General features: G+C 28.8%; 1 protein-coding gene across 3 annotated transcripts; it reads left to right on the forward strand.

The window, feature by feature from the left end:
• Positions 1 to 12,491: 12,491 nt before the first annotated feature.
• On the forward strand, positions 12,492 to 24,409 carry LOC111306679 (putative ion channel POLLUX-like 2). Of its 3 annotated transcripts, none has more exons than XM_022904481.2 (24): positions 12,492 to 12,771; positions 13,720 to 13,835; positions 14,442 to 14,515; positions 15,054 to 15,346; positions 16,881 to 16,952; positions 17,938 to 18,013; positions 18,146 to 18,244; positions 18,355 to 18,509; positions 18,597 to 18,701; positions 19,305 to 19,391; positions 19,898 to 19,982; positions 20,079 to 20,226; positions 20,736 to 20,812; positions 20,891 to 20,971; positions 21,237 to 21,431; positions 21,522 to 21,635; positions 22,276 to 22,368; positions 22,495 to 22,621; positions 22,690 to 22,766; positions 22,946 to 22,993; positions 23,096 to 23,165; positions 23,249 to 23,322; positions 23,770 to 23,880; positions 23,953 to 24,409. In XM_022904481.2, the coding sequence occupies exons 1-24, from the start codon at positions 12,659 to 12,661 to the stop codon at positions 24,052 to 24,054; spliced, it is 2,592 nt and encodes an 863-aa protein (XP_022760216.2). In that variant the 5' UTR covers positions 12,492 to 12,658; the 3' UTR covers positions 24,055 to 24,409. The 3 variants fall into 3 exon arrangements, with proteins under 3 accessions (XP_022760216.2, XP_089607393.1, XP_089607394.1); XM_089751267.1 differs by having other exon boundaries at positions 12,541 to 12,771; positions 13,727 to 13,835; XM_089751268.1 differs by lacking the exon at positions 12,492 to 12,771 and adding an exon at positions 13,400 to 13,478 and having other exon boundaries at positions 13,727 to 13,835.
• Positions 24,410 to 24,876: the final 467 nt, after the last annotated feature.

Raw genomic sequence — 24,876 nt, forward strand, 5'->3', positions numbered from 1 at the left:
TATAAATTTATTATATTGAACTTGATTGTGATCTCGGTTATGAAATTTTGGTTATTTGAACTTAAATATGAAATAAATTAGTGCTTGGTGCTACTGTTTGATATTTGTAAGTTAATTGGTGTTGTTTTTTTTTTTTTTTGTATAATAGGCCAATTAAGGATGAACATGTAAAAAAAGTGACGTATAAGTTTAAGGATGCCAATAAATGTTTGACAAGAGAGAATTTAATATTAAAAGAAGAGAACATATCATTTAGAAGAATAAATGTTAGAGTTAAAAAGTGCAAATAATTGTCAAAAAATAAATGCTTGTTTGATGAAATAGTTATATTGCAAGCTAATAATGAGGTGATGCATGAAAGAATGAAGAATGTTAAGATAGATATAAGAATAGAAATGAAGGCAAAAAGGTTGTACAAATAGCCTTTCATGTTTACTATGTTAATTTTGTTATATTTTATATTTTGAGTAGACAATGATGGTATAATGATCAGTAATTTATCGACTCAATCATGATTAACTATGTATGACTTACATTAATCATAAACTAATTATAGTATGTTAGGATTTTATTCTCGTTAAATATTTGTTTATGAAAGAGATTTTTTTTTTTTTGGTTACTTCTTTGTGAATGCTTTGCTATATTGAAATGCATATAACATCAAAAATTAACTTGGTTTCCATTTCAAATTGAATCAACAATGACATATTGATTACATTTCAAAAAATAATGTTTCATAAATTTTGTTTAAATTTTAATCCATATAACATCAGAAAGTAACAAGTTTTCTAAACCAGGTCATAAAGTATATCCAATTTTGTTTAACCATATTAAACCAAAAATAACTTAAATTATCTAGTTCAACTTAAGTCAAAACAAAATTTAATCACCCTAAATCAGATTACAACAAAAAGCAACTTAAACCATATAATTCAATCTGGTTTAACCTAAATCAGAACAAACTTCAATTTGATTCAATATAAACCTAAACCTAGTTAAACCCTATACCTGGTATAATTCATTCCAATTAACAAAAAGCAAAAGTTGATTTTCAATCACTAATCATGTTGTTGAAACATGCTCTTTTCTATTGGTAAATGTTGGTTTAATTGTTTGATATTGTTCTATGATTCGTGGAGGCTAATACATTTGTTGTCTTAATTTTTTTAATATTTTTGTTCCTTTGTTTCTACGAATAAATAAATCAAAGTAAATGTAAAAGTAAAAGTTTATACTTTATAGTAGATAGAGTATAGTTTAAAGATTAATAACAATTAATTCTTAGTGATGCATGACCTAAAAATTATGCCTCATTTTCTAATATTTAGCTCATTAGATCTATTAGGCTGTTATAATGAAATACAATAAGATCTAAGTACCAAAACCAATAACAATTAATAAAAACTAAGTGACAAATAAACTACTTTCATTTAATACTAAAATTTTACTGTCAAAATCTTAGTATAACATAATCTTTTCTTGATATGATCATGACTTTTCCTTTTTTTTTATCTCTTCTTGAATTATTAGCTTTGATCTTGACAAATAAATGAATAATATTCATAATTTATACATTAACAATAAGAGCTATAAGAAAATAAATAATATACAACAACAGTACAATACATAACACTAATCAACAATAGTTAAATATCCAAAACAATTTTACCTTCTTAGAATTTTTATTATCAACACTTTCATTATTTGAATATATTATTCTCCTTTTCTCAAATCCTGAACAATATTGGCCTATAACCTATTTAAATTAATTAATATAATAATAATAACTAATATTTAAAACTCTAAATAATAATAGTGAAATATCCCAATCAATTTTACCTTAGTAGAATTTTTTTTATTAGGATTCTCAGCATGTGACTTTTTTTCTCCTTTTCTAATGCCTTGAACTCTTAACAATAGTTTACGCAAGTAAACATAATTAATAAAATAACAAAATTAATCATAAAATATATAATAAACCACATGTCATAAAATATATAAAGTAATGAACTTACAAATTTTGCTTTTTTAATATAGCTTAACTTGTTGTGGCTTTATTCATAACAATAATTACATATCATCGTCCTCTTAACCCATGACATGTTAGTCCCACTGTTCTATTGAAGTGATTTTCTCTTTCTTTAATAGGTCTACCCGATATCTTTTTGGTTAAATGAGGCATAACTAATTCATTATTACTTTTCAACCAAAACATTCTATTTTTAATAGGGTTTAACATGTGCTTATACGCATATAAATATGTTTTCCTATTGAATCATAAACTTAAATAATTAACAAGATTAGCCCAGTATAGCATTCATAGCATGTTCATAAAGAATCTAACTTATGTTTCACTTTTTACATGAACATGGATGCTTGTTTAATGTGACAATGTAACTTTATCTTTATGGAATACATTTTCTTAAATAAACTTTATGGCTGACACCCTATTTTATTCAGCCTTCCATTTAGTCAAAAATCTTATTAACTATTTCAACTTTTTTATGATCCTTGGGCCATAATTAGTCTTCAATTTACCTACGTACCCTTTTTTTTAAACCAATCTCTTTGTCACATAAAGTATAATCTTTTCTAGCATGCTAATAATTGACTTACACTTAACTTTTAAAATCATATCATTAAAAGTTTCACGTCTATTGTTATCTATTACATCACATTCAATGATGTTACTAAAAAAAAATTGATATCAATTTTAGATTGGCCATTTCTCTAATAAATCTTCCTTTGCAATCAAAGCTTTTTAAAGGCATTCTATAACTTGTAACTTTTTCTACAATTGTAGTTGGTTGAAAACTTAACACGTTTTTAGAATTGCAATTGCAAGTCTTTTCCCCAATGCTTTTTCTCTTCACCTAATATAAATATACATAACATATATCCTTTACTCAACAAAAGGAAAAATATCCCTAACAAATTTTATTAAACCCTTTTAAGAAAAATAATTCAAGTTGTTAGTATTACTATGTTAAATAACCATTTATATCAAAAGTTGATTAAAATAAAGTTTAAATGTGATTATCTTTTGTATGTCACTTATAATTGACCACCTAAGTCCACTTTCAATTTTCAAATTAGCACACAATTGATAAAAAAAATCTATGTCCAAGTTACAATAGTCTTTTTATCCATAATTATCGATACAATTGGGAATATCTGATTATTCCATCCTTATCTATAACTACAAGCAATTGCCCATTGACCAACCCTTTAAGAAAATACCTATCAAGTTCAATAATATGCCTAGAGCCTAAAAAAAAATCTTTACTTTAAAGCTTCAAAGCACATATATATCTTTTCAATTATAGGCATTGAATTAGAGTTTATCTTTTTAAATGTGATAATTATGCTACTAAAATTTATTGCATTCAAGTCTTTTGATAATTATTCAAAGTTGAGAAATAATCCTTGTATTTCTCTTTCATTTTTTATCACAATACATTTCGTTGCTCTATAGACATCATATGACACAATAATTTTTAACTATTTTCTCATAATTACCCTTTAATACTTAGACTTAATGAAAAGTATGGTAGTAATCTATTCATCGTACTTTCATGCAATAATAAGAGTTGTAACTTTTTTGTTTTATGTGGACAAGCATGAATGCTCAAACATTTATTTTAATCATATATGTCTTAGTACTATTACACCATGAGTAAATAATAACTTACTTGTAGCCTTTTGCACTACATATTGCCTTAACTCTTAATTTATCATTCTTTTTAAACTTAAACTCAATTTTTGTTAAAAATTCATAAAAAGAATCTATAAACAGCTTTAAATTCAAAAATTTAAGTCCAAGCTCAAGTTTTGTTAATGGAACTCCAATATTATAATAAGTTATGCTAAACTAACTTCTATAGGCATCATTTGTAATTGAGCTATCACTAATGTCTTCATAACTGTCGAGATCTAAAGATTCAAAATACTCACTATGTAACTATCAACTTTGTCAATCTTACCTTTTACATTTGACAACCATCATTACTCTTACCATCATTGTTACCTTTTCTACCAACATTAACCTCCCTGTTATTATTACCCTTATTATCAAAATTTGAGTCACTTACACAATATTATTTTATCTTCTCAATACAAACCCTCAAATTCTGTCTAGCAGCCTCCAATTCATCATCATTTGAATCACCATTACTCACTTATTTTGTATCTATCAAACAGTTATTACCAATATCACTTGAATTAATTTCCTTATCATTAACATAGTTAGCAGCGATATTAATTTCATTTACATCCAAATCATTACTAATTTTTTTAGCATTCACATCATTCACATATCCATCCTCCTTACCCTTGACATGTTCTTCACTTACATCTATTTTATTTTGATTTTTTTCATTATTTACCTTAGAATTACTATAAAAATCACTTAAGAAAGGTGTACATTATCTAGTTGTTCATTACTTTCAATCACAATAACCTTGTCATTAAAGTCATTTACACCTTTACTAACTTCAACCAGTTCAAACAAGACATTAAGAATGTTAATATCAAATTGACAATCCAAATGTTCTACATATATATGTGTAGGTTTACTTATCCTTAACTAATCACCAAATTCTCTCGTACTTTCATCTGTTTTTCTTAACAATTTCAATCTTGTACTTAATGTTCTACTTGTTTCAACATAGTAAACTTTAATTTCATTTGACAAATCATAACCTAAAAGCTTAATTTTTCCTAGTATTATCCAATAGCAAATTCAATCTTTTTTCTCATTAAACTCATTTATAAAACCATTCACATATCTAACTATTAAACAAGTTCTTTTGAATCTGTCACCATAAAGATATTTTACTTTGCATACTTTTCAACTCAAACTAACAAGTGATAAAAGACAACAAATAAAATAATTACATAAATATATATTTATGGTACAAATAAACAACTAATTTATATAATTAATAAATATAGCATATGGTAGACAACATTTATTTACATAAATTACATAACCCAAAGTTTCAGCAACAATAACTATTTTGCAAAAATTACATGAATAATAAAAACATTGATAACATTGCAAACAACATAAAGGGATATTAAATACAAAGTACAAAGGAACCAATAAGATAGACAATAAAAAAGGAAAAATAAACATAAAAGGACATATAATGGACCATACACTACTATTGAGCATCTTTATGACAATCCAAGATTTTAAATCACTAAAAAATAAAAAAAAAATGTAACAAAAGTAAGAAAATGAGTTAGTTCAATTACTTGATGGTGACAAATGAAAAGTAAAAGTAACAAAAGTGATAAAAAAATCTTAAATTTTTATCCAATATTTTTAAGTCATGTTTGGTACATAAGATGATGGATATGATAGTATGATAATCATTTTATATTATATTTGATTTGTATCTAACTAAATGGGATATGATTACAAAGAGGATTATCATCTTCTTAGTATAGAATAATTCAATCCTTCTAAAGTAGAGAGGATTATTTTTAATCTAAGAGATTAAACTTACATATCCTATTATACCTTTAAAAATTACATCAATAATTAAATTATATAAACTTTGAAGAAGCATAATTTTGATCAATAAATAAATTATCCTATATTAATCATTGCACACATCAAACATAAGATAAGATAAAATTATTTAATCAATTCTATTTGTAATATTATCTTATCTTATCATATCATAATCTTGTGTATCAAACATGACCTTAAATCCTAAAATCATTAAAATAACAATTCTGATTAATTTGTTGGCGATAGTTGAAAATGAGTTTAAAATAAAACGAGCCAAGTGGAGAAAGAAGTTAATCAAAAGTTGAGACTTTTTCATCATTATCAAGAAATCCATGTCTGGGATGGGGTTAATCATCAATGGAGCCTTATTCATCGATGTCAAGAAATGCATGTCGAGATTGAAGGTGAACTTGATTAGGGTTTAGGAACTTAACTAGGGTTTGAAAAAAAGATGGAAATGGAAGAGATTAGGGGAAACAATTGAAGGTTTCATTAATTTCAAATTTAGAAAACATTGCATTTTGAAAATTGTTATTATCGATTAATAAAGGGAATTGTTTTTTTTTTTATTCTTTTTAAGTTTAGTTGTAAAAAATAAATTCATGTGCCGTTAAAAATTCATGTCATGATAGTGTTTTTAATCTTAACCATTCAATTTTACACGTTATCACAATTAACGCCACATCAACACGGTCAATAATCATATTATCAAAATTAACAAAGATTATATAACAGTTTATAAATTGGACTAATATTGTCAACTTAGACTAGTAAAGGAATTGAATTTCAAAGAATTATAGTATATAGACTAAATTTCAAATTTCTTAATAGTATAGGAACTAAAATCATGATTAGACTTTTTATTTTATCTACTTTTTAAAAAAATTTTTATCTACTCTTAAATGCCTATTTAGCTAAAAGGGATAATCGTGCATAAATTATTTTAAACTTGCAGCCACCAAGTGTTAACTCTAAGATGGTAAAATAATAAGTACTTAACAGGTTTCGACCTACTCTAATTCAATAAGGTTGATTTTTTTTTTTGAAATTAGAGGTCAAATCGAGTCAGGTTTTTTTTCTCTAAGGTTGGATTCAAATTTTAAATGACATCACCCTGATTCGACCCATATATATAAATATTTTTTAATTATTTATTTAATTTTATATTTATATATGTATTATATTAATAAATTTATTATTTAATATTTTAATTTAAAATACTAATTTAATAAAATACTATATTTATATATAATGAAGATATAATTTATATTAAAAAATAATATTTTATAAAATATTATATTAAATTAAAATTATTAAATTAATCTCAGATCAAATTGATTATGATTTATTAATATACAAGTCGGTCGGATATAAAAATAATATTTTAATATCATATCTAGTAAACAAATTAAATATAATTAAACAATCAAAGACGTACACAATGAGATATGAATATCTTATGGTTTCAAAACTTCCTCTTACCACTAAGTCATGATCTCATTGACGTAAATTAACATTATAAAACATATGTAAATATATATGACATTATAATAGATGAAACTAAAAATTTGAGAAAGAAAAAGGAAAAACGATTTTAGCTTTAAAATTAAGAGTACATTAATTTAAGGTTTTTGAACTTTTACTTAATTCCCATTTGAGTCATTATACTTTAATTTATCTCAATAAAATTAGTGAATTTTAACTTGTAAACCAAATTTAATCATTTTAACAAATTCCTCTAAATAAGTTATGAAAACTTATATGGCAGTTATGTAATATGCCATCACCATAAATTCACATCATTTATTTTTTTTCTTATTTCATCTTTCTCCATTCTCTTATTTCTATTCTCTTTTTTTATTGTGTCAAACCTATCTGCCGGTTCTTTTTCTCTCAACTCTTTTAAAAGCATAATTGAACCATTAATGCTAGAATTGAACCACAATGTGCATGGTGCAACTCCTCTGCCATCACCACCACCACCACCACCACCATCACGCTAGCACTCGAAACCCACAATTAAAACCACCTCAATTTAACTACCAATCAAGCATAAATGCATTTAATTATTAAATTAAATAGTCTTGAGGGGATTAAAAAAAAAAAAAAAATCTTACATGGGAACTTAGGTGGGCTAAAGCAAAAACTTTCGTCTGTCACATTGCTGTTCTAAATAACTTATTTGAATAAATTTTATTAGAATGATTAAATTTGATATATAAATTAAAGTTTAATATTATTAAGATAAAATTAAAGCTTAATAATTCAAATAATAATTGAGTGAAAGTTCAATGATCTAATGTAATTTACTCTTTGATATATAAAAAAACACGTGTCATTTTTTAAACATAAAAAACATATTTGTTTAATCATTAATCACATGGTGGATTATTTTTTTAGTTTAGTGGATATGTGAGACCCATATTCACGTGAAAATATTTATTTAATCAAATAAAAATGTAATTTTTCATTGGAAAACTCCATGATCACACTAAAATTTTGGGTTTCTTTTATCTCGATGGATCCAAAAGTGTTTTGCTATCAACCAACATGTTAATTTTAATTGTTGCTTACAAGTCAAGATGATATATTAATTTTTAAAACAGAAGAAAAAAGGCCTTAAAATGGATTACAAGAAGACAATTGACAAGTAGGCATTTTATTTTTATAACGAAAAACAAAACAAAATTACGTGTCTTGCACTCTTATTTAGAAAAACTAAAATAAACATGTGATCGATTCATAATTTTAATAAATTATTACCTGTAATTAAATTGGTGACGGCACAATTTCCTATCCTGTGACTTAAAAGGGCAGTGGAGCTCGAGAAAATTGCGTGACGTCGGAACATTAATTATTATTATTATTATTTATTTTTATTCATGTAAAATCATTTTAATTTTTTTGAACGAAGTCAAAGTAATATTTTTATATAAAAAGATTAGACCTGTTTGAGAGTTAGGTTATTTACTCAAATTCGAAGTCCCTTCAAAATTTGAAAGAGTTTAAATAAAAAATTAAAATTTATTAAATAAATTGATATATAATTTTTAAATTTATTTAAGTTTTGATCGAGTTTTTGATAAAATATTTAAAGTTCAAATTCAACTCGATTCGATTTGAATTCATATAAATATATAAATTTTTTATTTTTATATATATGTGAATTATATATAAATTAATTTATATATATATATATAAAAGTTAAAAATAAAAAATATGTATTTTATTAAACTAAATTTTTATATTTAATTTTTCATACATAATTTTTATATTTTATTTTTATATATGTGTGAATTGAATATATTCTCGTTAAATTTAATTTAATCATTTTTTTTATTTTTTATGATATAAATTAAGTTTAATATGTGGGTTTGAGATTTATTTTTTAATTTGAGTTGGGTTTGAAAAAATTTTGAAATTCCAAATTTTAGATCAAATTGAGTCTGAGTAAATATATAAACTATTAATATCAAATATAAGTTTGACTTAAACCTGACTTGACTCAATTACTGAACAACTTTAAAGAGGGTCCTATTGCATTAGTGCAAAAAGAACTAACAATAAGTTATGATATCTTAAATTTAATTCAATTAATTCATATAATTAATTTAAAAATGTAACATCTAACAAAAATTAAAATTTAAATACTAACATCTGTAATCTTTTTTTTTATTCTAAAATTATGTCTTTTGTGTATAAAAAAAATTATGATATATCTTTTAATAAAGATGTGATTTTTCTTCTTGTGTTTTTTTTTTTTGTTTATTATTATTATTATTATTATTATTATTATTATTATTATTATAATAATAATAATAATAATAAATAGAGTGTGTCTAAACAAATTTTAGTGCAAGGTTCTTTCTGATGTTTTCATTAGTGCGTATATACAAAGTTACATGCTAGAAAAAATTAATACAAATTATTTAACTTTGTCTTGTGAAATTAAAATATTCTAATATACCAAAAATTTTTTACAAGAATAAGATTATCTAATCTAATTTTAATTCAAAAAGTACAAAATAAATTGATTAATATCAATTGAGATTAATTTGAATTATTTAAGAACGTAAACATCACATTTTATTCGAAATGTTTTCGAAAAAATCAAATTAATTTAGATTAAATAATTTTTAGGTTTTAACTCAAATTCATTTAATGTACTAATAATGTATAGCTTTTATACAAAGTGCCACTTTGTCAATAAACAAAATTTAAAATTCAAAAACTTCTTAAAATAAATTCTTTTAAATATTAATTAGATCAAAGTATCTATTAAAATTCTTTTCAGCCTTCTATTCTCTCTTCCTTTTACGTGGACCAAACTTTCTCAATCCATAAAAATGGTTAGTAAAGGATCTGTCAATTTCAGTCGCAAAATATATATCCCCATACCATAATAATGAAGACAAACAATTAATTGGAGACAGGTGGAGCTAGTTAATTGGTAGAGTGTCTGTGGACCAATATTGTTAATCTCATTTTTATAGTTATTGTATTGGTCCGCACATTTCACTTATGTCCATATATGATATAGTTAGGGATATTTTTTATATCGGATTTAATATAAGATTATATTAATTATTTTTATTAATTTTAGTTTGTTTTGATGAATTTTAGTGGATTAATAATTTTCAGATGAGTTGTTGACTTTTTTTTTTTTGAAATTAAAAAATAAAATATAAAAATTAAAATTAAAATGTAAAAGCTTGCCTCGCTAATTTTTTACTTTGTACTTATAGCTTTAAATTTAAATTAGTGATATTATTTGTTATACTTGTAAAATTATTTATTAAATATTTAAAAGTATGTTGTATTTATTTTATATATTATTAATAGTATTATTACATATAAATTTATATATATTTAACTAATATATTTATATTAAATTAAAAAATTCAGGGTAAATTTTAGAATAACTGATTATGGTATTATCTATTATTTTAAAAAATTATTTAAATAAAAAATTTTCTTTAAACACCTCCAAAATTTTACTTGAATATTTTTTATTGATAAAATTAATAAATATGTCAAAATAAAATTTAATAATATTAACAATAATCTTTAATTAAATAATTATTTAATTATATATTGCAACAGATGTATTTCAATAAAATTAGTAATTAATTAACAATCATTGTTGTCAGCAAGAAAGGCGGTGAAAGTCCGGAAGAAAGAGATGCTTTGGGACCCAATGGTACGCCGAAGGTTGGCCCCGAATCTCTGTAGTCCTTAACTGCTCGATTGACTAGCAATTCACGTGATCCACATTTAAAAAATTCTTTTTTATATCGATAAATTTTTTTTAAAGATTGATCTGTTTGACTTTTAGCTGATGTTTTCATTTTATATTATTTTTATTTTTTTAAAAATAAAAATAACAAAAAAATAAATCAAATGATATATAATAAATAAATTTTTATTTGTTGCTCGTTCTCAATTGATTATTAATTCTATCAAAATTAAAATTTTTTTATTGTCTATAAATGGTACTCTTAATTATTGTAATCTAATAGTTGAATAGCGAGAAATAATAATTAAATTTATTAAATGATATATTACATTTATATATATAATAAAAATTATTTCAATTATTATCAATTAATTTTAGATTGAGCATTTCTCTTTAAATTTAACAAAATTAAAAAGGTTTTATTTTGAAAAATTAAGTAACTTTAATTTTATAAGATAGTTTTTTTTATAAAATTACAAATATAATCATAATAAGTATATAATAACTCATTAACTTAAATCAAATAAATAAAATAACAAACTAATGAATAAAATTAAACATAAAATTTAATCAAATTGATTTTGCAAATGAACTCAATCCAAAGTGCTATAAATGAGGATTACTTCTCATTGTTTAGCTAACATCATATGTATAAAAAAATGAAAATTTAATAATTAAGATTAATGTTTCAATAGTAAATGATCTCCCTTTGTCGACCCACATGGTTAATTTATTTGGTAAAATGTAAGTTTTATTTTTAATAAATTAAAATTTAATTTTTATAAAATATTATTAGAATAATATTTTAAAAGAGTTAATTGATATAATTTTATAGAATTACTAAAAAATAAAGTTAAACAAAATTTGAAGATATACTAACTGTACTACTAAAAAAAAAAAATCCTCCATTGAAATCAAGAAGGTAACTCATTACTACCATATCTTTTAACAAATTTTTTTTTTTGATGAACCTTTTGTTTTAGACTGAAACTGGCACTGTGGTGCGGCATTTTTTCGAGGATACCAACTACAAACATTCTTAAAAAATAGAAAAAGGAAATAATTGGGTGCGGTTGTGAACTGTGAACAATAGAGCAAAAGCAGTGGACAAGTGGTCCAGAAGGTGCAACGTACTGATTTCTCTGAACTGAAAGTGACACCTACTCCCCCACGTTAAGAGCTTTTCTATTGAACCATCTGACTCGGCACTTCCTCCTTAACTGTTGATAAGCTTTCCTTGTTTTCCATCCACAGATAAAATCATACACAGATCAAACGAGGAAAAATAACGAGTCGTTTTGAATAGGATTTAATCAAACCAAGAAAAATAACGAATCGTTTTGAGTAGGATTTAGTTTGATTATATTGAATATTATATTATATTAAAAAAATTTAAAATTTAATTTAAATTCGAATTAAATTTTTATTCGATTCAAAGTGGATCATATTAAATTTTATCAAATTAATTTAATTTGATTTATTAATTTTTATATATTATTTTAATATATTTAAATAAATTTTAATATAAATTTATTAATTTTATTTTATAAAAATTAAAAAAATATATAAAAATTAAAAATATATAATTTAATTGAATTTATTTTTTTTTATTTTATCTTTGATTTAAAATTTAATTTAAATTTAATAGATATATTTAATATTTAAATTTAATTTAAATCAAATATTAAAAAAAGGATCCAAATAAAACATTATAATCGTAAATCGATTTTCATTTTTTTCAAAATTTTTTCTTACTCCTACATCAAACTCCACTTTTCTACACACTCTAATCGCTTCCAGGTAATCGCTTCCTGTCTTTTTCTTCCAACCCACATCAAAAGGTTTTTTTTTTTTTTTTTTTTTTCCCCTTTTTGCTCCCTCACCAAGAGAGAAACGAAAAGATGATCCTTTGTCAGTTACCGAGCCCTCATCCATGGCTATTGCCGCCAAGAATTTCCAGGCTGACCCATACCTCTTGGTCTTCTTCTTCTTCTTCTTCTTCTTCTTCAACCAGGTACTTGTTCATTTTCAAGTCACTATCTTTTTCTTTGTTTGAACATTAATTATTGAGCTTAAGCATCTGGGTGTGATTGGATTTCTGGTATTAATACGTCGGTGATCATATGATTTTTAAAACTCATTTATTTCCATGATGGTCTCAAAGAATGAAATGAATTTCTCTGTATGGTTATTTATGCTGTTAAAGATTTGTTTTTTGGGGTCCTATGTGTGTCTTGATCGGCCTTGTACCAAGTTTGCCATATCAAATCTCCAAAGCATTGCCATTCCATGCACTATCATGGCTATAGTAGTAGCTATAGTTGTTCAACTAGCTGGAGAGCGGTGACTGGTTCTCGATCATGTCATTTTTTCTTTTTACTATTTTTGAATCAGAGGAGAGGGCTTATTTATTGGGATTTTGAGTTAACCTGATTATGGTTGAGGATTAATTTCAAGAGAGTGAACCCTGTTCAAACAAGTGTTGATGTAGCAGTGGCGTTAAAAAAGCATCAATGTTTTTACTGTTTCATTTTCTCAAAGACAAGTTTGCTACAGTAATGGGCTTAAAAAGCATAAATATTTTTTACTGTTTACGTTTTCTCAAAGCTAAAGCGACAGCTAAATGAGATAGGTGTTGATGTAAAACGTACTTACCATCGGGCTGACCTGTTCTGGAAGTATGGATGACATTGATGCCACTTCTGCAAATAGTGATTTGAGGTCAAACTGTTGATCGAATACAAGATTGTCTTTTCTTTTTCTTCCCTTTTCTTTTTGCTTGATCAATTGTATAATCATATGTTTCTGAAGGACTGTTTGTGGTTTCAGAAAGAGTTTGTGCTGTGAAAGATCGCCTTTTCTTTTTCATTTTATGTTGTTAGATGCAGGAGAGCTCTGCTATGTGAATGCAATAAAAATGTTGTTTGGAATATGCATATGAAGTGCTTGAATTTTGTTGTAGAACACAGGGCATAAGAGGCTCAAACAATATGATACTTTTCCAAAAATCATTGCTATGCGGCTTTTGGTGGAACAATTCTTCATCTAACAATGCACATAACTTTATACACCGTGGAGGTGAGTCCTGGCTATCTGTATTAATAGTTTGTCAAATCAATACCTATGTTCAGTTCCCATCAAAAAGTAATTAATCTTTATCTATTGATGTTAACTGTGTAACTGATATTGTCTTTGAATGACTCTTTGTCAAATTCTATCACGCGGAGTTAAATTGGTAAATTTGGATTGTTACATTAAATGGGTCGACATAACATGAATTCTCGTTGAGGTTGATTTGTAGTTGTGCAAGCTAATCCTAAATTGTTTGATAAGTATGTTAAGTGGGTCGATCTGTTTTTTTTTTACCCCAACAATATGAAGGTAAACCAACCTGTTATCTTTGTGCTTGCTTCAACTTATGATATGAACGATTGTTACCCATGTTGGGAACAGCTGCAGTAACGAAGGAGAGTTATGAAAAAGAAATATGCTAGTTTTTGTTTTATAGGCTCATAGTTATACTTTAAATTGTGCTTTCTAGTTTATATTTATGAGGATTGGCCTCACGTTTAGTTCCTTTTAGGAAAGTATGTTAGAACCTCGTCTTCCTTTTTTGTTCTTATATTTTTTTTTAAATCTTTTTTTTCATGTTTCAAAATAACAGTGATAGCTTTCCTTCTCCAGGAAAATGGAAGGCTACTAGTCAAAGAGCAATGGATAAGATGAAGTGTGTTTCAGATATGCAAAATAGCTTTCAGGTGAGGCTTAAATCTTGAATGCCAAAAGAGATAATATGAATGTTCTTTCTTGATGTTATAAATGGATATGTTCTTTCAATTTGTTATGGGGGCCTGGATTTATGAGATATTTCTTTTTACAATCAGTGAGTATCTTCCTTATTGATAGTTTCTATTGTAACTGATGCATGCATCTGCTGGTTGATTGTTTTTGGTCTTTCTTTATTTTCTTGGTTGGAGGAGGAGTGAGCCATGTTGGCAGATTCCTGCTGCCTAATCTTTTTTGATTCTATTAGTGACTGTAATATGACTAATATAGTTGCAATCAAATCATATCAGTATTGATATGAGAGAGAGTAACAGGACAGATCTTAAACTGTCAGTAAGAAATTGCAGTATAGGATTGCTTACAGATTTTGTTTCCCAATTGCATTGGTTTGCCTTGTAGAAACTTGCTGCATGGTCATTCTTTTTGTTTCCTTAGATGGTACACTCACAGGTTGATGGGGATAAGCTACAGATTATCATGTCCTAATTTTCATGATTGTCATCACTGCAGGTGCAGGATCACCAAAGTAAACTGATAACTGGAACTATGTCATCATATTTCTTACTGAGACTGGTGCAATTAGATTTTGTCAACACATTAATAAAGATGGTCCAAAACTTATTTCCACAGCCACATCAGACTTTGGTGGCTACAAGCTTACCTCTTGCCTGCATATCTAATTCCTTGAATAAACCAATGCCTCTTAACTTGGATGTGTCCTTGCCGTCGGTTCAGGATATTAGATGGAACTTTTCACGGTTACTGTATTTATTCAACATTCAAATGGAGAAAAATATTGCCACGTAAGTTACACTTACCATCTTGATTTTTCTTGTTTGAGTTATATTCATGGTGCTTCCTATTGTTTCTAGTGATCAATTACTATGACGGTTGGATGGACTTAATAATTATGCACTATTATTGGCCATTGTCTAGTGCAATGACAAAAGTCTGACAGTGATTAGTGCAAAAGTGCAGGTTCTGCAATTAAGGATGGTCACTAGAGTTGGCAACGGGTCGGGTTGGGGCGGGTTTTTGCTTGCCTTGAATCCGACCCGAAAATTTTCTTATTTTTATTTTTTCATACCCGAACATGATTTGACCCGATACTGTATAAACCGTACCAGACCGACTCGACCCGAAATTAATAAAATATTATTTTTTAAAATATAAATCTTTAAATATATAGTTATATAAATATTTAAAAATAAATAATTAAAAATAAATTTTTTATATGATATCGGGTTCGGTTTGCTTAAAACCCAAACCCGACCCCGATTTTTTTTCTTAGCCTTACTCGACCCGACCCAAAACCTGATTTTTTTTTTAAAACCGACCCTATGAGGTCGGGTTGGAACCCGTTGGGGGCAGGTTGGGTTGCCGACCCTAATGGTCACTTTGTGCAACAATAGTCTAGCATAGGTTCATGTATAGATGACCTGCTTTACCAAGACTTTGATGAGTGATCCCTTTTAGTAAGCGTGAACTTATTTTCATGGTTGATTGGTATCATGCAACTTTCACATGGATCAAAATCTTTTGGAGATATAATGCTAGTTTGGCCACCATCTGTTAGGGTGAGCTTTTAGGTCTGTTGACTATGATGGCATCAAAGCAGGTTGACTTAATAGCCTGGCAACCCATGTTATGTTAACACTAGTATTATTGCATGGTAAGTGGACATAGGGCCCATCATGGACCTCTTCCAGTTGCAGACTCCAGTAGTTTGCAAGTGAGGGGGAGTGTTAGGAGACATAGTGTCAGTTTGGCCTCAACCTATAATTTAAGCATTTAGTCTGATGTTTAGCTATTAATAATGACTGAATAGTAATAAATTATGTTAAGAAGGCAATGTTGACTGAATGCTACCAAATTACTTATGTTAAGAAGCCAATGTTGACCCAATAGTAATAAATTCTATGTTAAGAAGCCATATTAATTCTAAACCATGAACCGGTGAACGAGGAAAACAATGCCTCTTTAATGCCAAACTTTTTGTAGCTGAAATAAGTCTTAGAAAATAAGTATGTGGAGGTTTAAACTATAAAATCTTACTCAGAGCTTCACAAGAGACCTTGTATATGATTTCTTTTTTTTATTCTTAATATTGTTAATCTGTTTTAAAATCTTGGTAGAACCTTAAAGGTGTAAACTATTTATAATAATAATCATCTTGCTTCTGCTGAATAAAACTTGTTGCAGGTTAAAAGTTGTTTATGTTGCCTGAGTTCTGTTTGATATATATAGCTTTTGTTCCCTTCTTGAGTCTGCATGGATTTATAGTTCAGAATTTATGTTTTCAAAATTGAATGATTCACCTTTTTCAAACATTTGTAGGTTTCTTGTGGTTCTTCTTGTAGCATGCTTCTCATTTGTTGTTATCGGTGGTTTCCTGTTCTTCAAGTTTAGGTAATGTACAATCAATCTTTATTATCTGAATATTAGTTTATACATGATTATGGCATGTTTATGGTATATGGGGTGTTAGGCTTGGCGAAGTTTTCTTATGTTTAATTTTGCTATAATAACTTTTATATTTGGATTATGTTCCTACCAAACTTGAAGAAAAATTACAGTTGTCCCTTTTTTAGCCTCTCTTTGTTGGGTTTAATAATCTGATCATGACCAAAGACAAATGAGAAATGAGAAATGAGAAATGAGAAAAGAAATAAGATGCCATACATGTGATATTGTTTGTCCTGACGTGGTACTTGAACCAAGAATTTCTTCTTCATGTATTATTATTCAGAGGCAAATGATCATTTCTTCTATTCATTTTAGCTTGATTATATCTTCGATTCATCAAAAGTTCAAGACTGTCAAAAGTTGTATGGTGTAAGCATATATGTATTTGTCATGGTGAATGTTTGAAACTTTAATTTTTTCTCATTTGTTTTAGTATTTTTGAGAACCATAGTATCACTCTTTGCTATTTTCTCTATTTTGTAACTTGTTAGATATTGTCAAAGAAACTGTGCAGTATTATATGGAGTCAATCATTGTTGATGGATTTTCTCTTAGATGATCTGCACTGCTTGATGAAATCTATTTGGCACTGGTCAGATGATAGTTGGTGGTGTTGTAGTACTGATTGTGTTATCTCTTTGTTTTCTTTTTATTTTTATTTTTCATTTTTCTGCTAGGATTTTTTTTTTTTATGGAATAAACCTCTGAAAGCATGACATGAAACTTGTAACCAGGCTGTGTGTTACTCGCCCACCCTTATGGTGGTTACTTGACCACTGCTTTGTTTTGTTTTTATTCATTTTAGTTCTTCATCTTTACATATGATAATTGTATGTTATTTGCTGCCAATACCCTAATCCCTCGTGGATAAATAGCTATAATGCTACTTTTGTTTGCTAATCTAGTAGCTATGCCTTGAATAACACAGGGGAACTACACAGTCTCTAGAGGACTGCATCTGGGAGGCGTGGGCATGCCTGTGTTCATCATCTACCCATTTAAAAGTGCGTGGTGTGTTATGAATCTAATCATTCGGTTGCTTAAAGATATAATTGTGTACATAATGCTTGAATGACTACAAAAGTGAATTTTAAAATGTTAGTGACTGAAAAACATATTCATTTGTTGAACTACAGCAAAGAACACGTATTGAACGTGTTATTGGCTTCATTCTTGCTATATGGGGCATATTATTTTATTCTCGGCTGTTAAGTACAATGACAGAACAGTTCAGAGTAAGTACTTTAAACAAGAGCTAGTTTTACCTTTTCCTTTTATTTTAATAGCTCCTATTATTTACTTAAGTCACGTTAAATGCCCTTGACATTTTGTTTATGGGGGACAGAACAACATGCAAAAACTCAGGGAAGGTGCTCAAATGCAAGTTTTGGAGACTGATCATATCATCATTTGTGGTGTAAATAGTCGTCTGGCTTTCATACTAAAGCAGCTAAATAAATATCATGAATTTGCTGTGCGTTTAGGGACTGCTACAGCCAGGTGTTCATCATGCTGCCACCATTGGTTTTTTTTTTTTTTTCTTTTTGTGCATAATTATTGGCTTATACCTGCATTATGTTTTCATAGGAGGCAAAGAATTCTTCTTATGTCTGATCTTCCAAGGAAGCAAATGGATAAGCTAGCTGACAACATTGCCAAGGATCTAAACCATATTGATATCCTAACAAAGAGGTATAAGAACTGTGTCCTCTTTCCCACCTCATATACAAATTCCAACCAGTTTCCCTTTCTTAGCCATTTCTAAGCCTGGATAAAAGATGGTCATGCCATGCAGTCAACGGCCAGTGTCAAACATTTTCAAATCTTCGTAAATATCGATTAAATTAGTAATTGTTTTAATGATTGGGCATCTCTTGTTGGTGATGCTCTTTAGTAGAGGATGTTATGTCAAAAAAGTAGGAGGAAAAGACCAAAGAAGATGGGCAGAAACTATTGAGGGTGTTGCTCTTGTTGGTCTAACTCAAGACATTATCCTGAATAAAGCACAGTGTGAGATAATTGACCCTTGTTGCTGTTTCTAGTAGACATCTTAATTTTAAAAGCTCAGACTGTGCCACTCAGTTCATGTGTAGTGCACCAGAGAAACATTAGAGTGTTATAGCTCAGTATCTTTCACTTCTTAAAATGTTTAACTCACTTCTTCGTTCAACTCATAAATTTTCGGTCCACTTAGGTTTTCAATTTTATGTGATAGATGTAAAATCTGATCGATTGAGTTAGAATTATCCGTGTCATTGAGCTTCCATTTCTTAAAAATTGGTTCTGCTTGTGCAGTTGTAGCCTTAGTTTGACAAAGTCATTTGAGAGAGCGGCAGCGAATAAGGCTCGTGCCATTATCATATTGCCCACAAAAGGAGACCAGTAAGACCTCTGTCAACTTAAAAGAAATATATTCTTTTTTAACTGCTTTTGCTTTTTTTCTTTTCTGCATGTTGTGTAAAAGAATTTTGAAAATGTTAAGTTTTTTTGTCTACTTTTATTAGTGTTATATTATATCATTTTGGAATACTATGAACTATTATTTTAACTCCTGAGTGTTTGCCTGCAAACGACCATGATTCTAAGTTTAGCTGAAATTTTACATAATAATATTAGTAGCCAGATTAGAAGTTTCTGATGTCAAAATTACGCCACAATGGTTGGCCCTTAAACTCAGGCTTGAGGGTCTGGAAAACAATGAAGAACGCCGGAAACATTGTTGTATATTATATTGAGAACTAAAGTAAAGATAATAGCAACAGCAGCTATTATAGGCTCTACTATGCTCATCTCTATCCAGTTCTTTGCAAGTTCATTTTTAATTAGTGCATAATACAGACAGCTTTCTTCAGGGGAAGTTTAGTGACAGCGGTTTGTTAACTGATTAGGTATGAAGTTGATACTGATGCATTTCTCTCTGTGCTAGCACTTCAACTTATTCCTGAGATGGAATCTGTCCCCACTATTGTTGAGGTATGTGCATTTGCATAACCATTGAAGTAACAGTACTCTGCTGAGAAAAATTAAGTTTAATTTAACCTTTATTTTTATTTTTTTTTTCTGATGCAGGTTTCAAATTCCAGTACATGTGAGCTCTTAAAGTCAATCTCTGGACTGAAAGTAGAACCAGTAGAAAATGTTGCTTCTAAATTATTTGTTCAATGTTCTCGTCAAAAGGGGCTTGTAAAGATCTACAGGCACTTGCTTAATTATCGAAGTATGAGTTGTTGCTGGCAGTTGTTATTATTATGATGTTGGAAAGACAATGATATCTTAAAGATTATGATTTCCTGTTTATAGTCAGCCACTTCTTCTGTGTCAAAAGTTTTAACTTATGATGATATATTGAAGTTTTATCCTGTCTTTTGATGAAACAAACCTGAGACGAGGTCTTAGGCTTCTCCACTCTTGGATAATTTTGGGTGGTGCTGAATCAGGGTACCAGATAAAATAGGGTAGTTTTCCTTCTTGGGACAATAAAACCATTTCTGATTCTTTTCTTGTCTAATAGGGTAGTTTTCCTTATTGGAACAATAAATTTTAGCTTGACCTGCAAATTTCACTGGTGCTAACAGTTTCTTTCCTTAAGATTGATTCTATCACATAAAAGAAACTCTAAAGGATCCATTTCTGGGGAGTACAGAATTATTTTCAAATTTAGATTCTTGTCCATATCGTTATATTATACTTTTCTGCTCCAAGACTAATTAGTATCATGTATTGCAGAAAATGTATTCAATCTTTGCCATTTTCCTAGTCTAACAGGATTGACATATAGACAAATACGACAAGGGTTTCAAGAGGTAATGCTTTTTGCTAAACTAAGTGTTTATCAGTGGGAATAACTTCTGTGCAGTTTTCTTATGTTGATTTCGTTTCAGGCAGTCGTTTGTGGTCTTTATCGGAGTCGTAAGATATGCTTCCATCCCAAGGATGATGAAATTCTTCAGCAAACTGACAAAGTATGTAGACAATATGACTCTGGAAATTTAATGATGAAATCCTACAGTGGAAGAAATTATTTAAAATTGTTTTGTTCATGTATCTGAATGTATGCAGCTGTGGAGATTTTCAGGTACTAGTTGTGACAACTTCTTGAAATGAAACAATATGACTACTTATCAAGATTTTGCTTGGAAAGAACTGCTTCACTGAAATTTCTAGTCCATGCATCCCTTCCTTGATCAAATCTGTATTTCCTGATGTATTTCTCTTTTATTCATGTAGGTATTGCTAATTGCACCTATTCACAGGACAGGGAAACAACAATTTCCGTTGTCAGATGTTGTAAAAGATGAAACCAACACACTCCAAAGTCTGGAATTTTTCAAAAAAAATGCTGATACTCCAACTCGTGCTTTAGAATTGAGAAAAGAACAGCTTTTAAATATTGTAAAACATCCCAAAAGACTGGGATCAAAGGTATGCTTTACAAAGAGATAAGTGCTGTAAGTGACAGCATCTATTGAATATTCTGGGAGTCCCACTTATATATTTTTTGATCCAAAGCAGGCAGTGGACCAGACTCTAGGACCCAAAGAATTCATACTTTTGCTTGGGTGGCGCCCAGATGTTGTACAAATGATTGAAGAGTATGATAATTATCTTGGCCCTGGAAGTGTGTTGGTATGCTTTTATTTACTTTTGGGATTCTTGTAGTCTTGAATTTCAACCATAACCTTCCCTAGTATCTTGTCTTGGAATTGGGATGTTAAGAGTTACATACTTGAAGGAACATCTGTAATGGAGACTACAGTGGTATTTTCCATAAGTACCTGGATATAACCTACAATAATTATTTCTGACTTCAAGGAGATTATGCTTCTTTTCTCCCCAATTAATCATGTTACTTCTTGGAACTTAAATGAAATAGTGTTATTATGAATTATTAATGAAAGGGTCGTTTGAAATAGTTTGGACATGTGAAACATAGGCGTATCTGCGCACCAGTTAGGAGAAATGAGTTTCTAGATTTAGGAGAGACCAAAACTTCTAGAGGTAGACCATGAAAGACGTGGATGCAAGTGATAAGAATGAAATAAGGGTTAAGGAAGTAGATGAAAAGGTTATTTTTGAGGGAAATGAGTGAGGCAATAAGCTTCAAACCTACAACCTAACATGATTTTCTTTTTTTTTGGCCTTTCATACAGCCAACCCCAGAGTTATGGGATGTAAAGCTTAGTTTGTTGTCGTTGTTGGAAAACAACAATGTTACATTTGCATCTGATAAGTTTGAGACTATTCATGTGCTATCCACACACTACAGGAAATACTATCAGATGTCCCATTAGAGGAAAGGAAGAGGGCAAGCTCCATGTCTGGTCGAGGAAAACTAAAAAATGTCCAGGTTACCCATAAGGTACTGTCTCGTTCAGTTGATCATTTGGAACTTCTAGGTGCTTTTTTTATTTGGGTGGAGAGGACGGCAATGCTAAGCATTTTACGGTTTCCTTCTAATCTCTCTTTTTATTTTCATGTTGGGCAGGTTGGAAAATCCATGAACTATGATACCTTAGAGGAAACTATAATGAACATACAAAATTCTTTCAAGAAAGGCAATCATATTCCTCTTTCTATTGTTGTGGTTTCCGATAGAGAATGGCTTCTTGGAGGTAATGGTAACTGATAGGCTATGTTTCTATTGGTAAATTTAGCCTTGCTCTAACTATTTGCTTTTCAGATCCATCAAGGGCAGACAGGCAATCTGCATATACTCTTCTTCTTGCTGAAAGTATCTGCAACAAACTTGGAGTGACAGTGAGTTTGGTTCAATATAATCTTGATAACCTTATGGTTTGGAATTTTAATATTAAAGTGTTATCAAGAAAGAGAAAGTGGTAATATTTGAGATTTAACTAGTCCAAGAGTGGCTGTGGTTGTTATTTTAGAATTATTATATTGAAAATTAAGTATTAAGAGAATTGATTGTTCTGCAGGTGCAAAATCTAGTTGCAGAGATTGGTGACTCAAAATTAGGCAAACAAGTAAATTTTTTTCTGCTGATTAAAATTTTATTTTTTTAAATTTTATGATCTTTGATTTTCTAAGGCTTGTAACATATTTGTGAAATCATTCAAACCCTGCAGATTACAAGAATCAAGCCATCCCTGACTTATATTGCAGCAGAGGAAGTGATGAGTCTTGTAACAGCTCAAGGTCTTGAAATTATATTGCTATAGGAGCATTTATATAGTTTCCATTTGCAATCATTAGAAATAACTTTATGTTGTGTATAACAGTGGCTGAACACAATGAACTGAATGAGGTGTGGAAAGACATTTTGAATGCTGAGGGTGATGAAATATATGTGAAGGTAAATCCAATTTCTCTGATGTAGTACTTTCAGTTTTTGAACATACTGAAAATGAAGGGTATAACTAGGTGTTTCAGGAGAACGATACCCGAGGGTAATTTACCATTAAAGCAATCTGCTTTATTAATTATTATAGCATAAAACCAAGTACTACATTTCATAATGTCACAGGAGAGGGTTGTGTCAAAAGTTGCTCTTTTAGGTAATGAACTTATCTTGTTTATCAGCAAGGCAACAGAATCACCTTTTCTTGCAGTAATCTGGCATTTTATGAAAGTAGACCAATTAAATTGGCATATTGAATATTTACTTTTCTCAAATTGAGCCAACAAGATTAATCGAGATACTCAGAGAAATAGTTTTTTTCGGATTATTTGTAGTCATATTCTGCTGTTTATGGTACGAAGAAAATGTCTCAGGCTGCTACTTACCTGCATTTCTTGACAGGATATTGGCCTCTACATGAAAGAAGGGGAGAGTCCTTCATTCTCAGAGCTTTCTGAAAGGGCATGTTTGCGACGAGAAGTTGCCATAGGTTATATAAAAGATAACAAGAAGGTATATTAAACTTTTGCTGGGTTTAAAAGCAGGTTTTCTTTAACACCTAATTCATTCTTTGCTGCACTGCAGGTTATTAACCCAATTCCCAAGTCAGAACCTCTCTCCCTACAAATGACAGATTCACTAATTGTCATATCCGAGCTTGAAGGCGAGCAACCTGTTGTTGTCTAAAATGCAAATAACTCCAGGCATTCTTGTTCCTCTTTGCATTTTTTTTTTCAATAATATCCCATGGTTCCAAGGTCGTCGGCTTCATATACACTCTGCATAGTTGAGTTTGAAACTATAATCTTTAGTTGTCATGGTAAGGAGTCCTGTGAAACCATCATAGGAATAGGGGATAGAAAGATATTCTAATTTTTGGACATTGACCCTCTTGAAGTCTAGATTTGTTGTTTGTCATAGGAACATGTTGTATCCAATGTTGTAAATTTGTAAGAAAGTCTTTTGTGTATCTGACAACAGAGCAGTTGCTATTTCTTCATAAAAAATAATAAAAAAAAATTAGTTGGAGTATGCACAAATTAGAAGGAAAACCAATAGAATGAATAAGGAAAGAAAAAAAATTCTTACATACAATGTTAAATTTTACTAGTGAATTTAGATAATTAATACGTGTAAACGAACTAAACCTGTTTGTGTGGGTTAAATTCCATAATGATTCATAAAAAAAACTTTTTAAATAATTTAAAATTTTCAAATTTAGTTTGCGTTTGTTGTTGGGTTTCAATTTTCTTTATTTCTGGACTTGGTTGGCTATGGGTTTTAACTTGGGCCCATCTTTGGTTTAACATAGAGCCAGTAAAACTAATTTAATTCGAAAAATTTGTCTGGTCCGCCTGAAACTGATCCAACTTAATTTGATAAAGGATTCAATACAAAACTGAATTTAGCATGACCTAAATTCGAATTAATTAAAAGATTAATTTAAAATTAAATTGATATGATTTTAAATACAATTTATATTTGAAATGAGATGAACACAATAATACG

The sequence above is a fragment of the Durio zibethinus genome, chromosome 22 (assembly GCF_047325235.1).
Source record: "Durio zibethinus cultivar Kanyao isolate XHJ-2024 chromosome 22, ASM4732523v1, whole genome shotgun sequence".
NCBI classification, from domain to species: domain Eukaryota; kingdom Viridiplantae; phylum Streptophyta; class Magnoliopsida; order Malvales; family Malvaceae; genus Durio; species Durio zibethinus.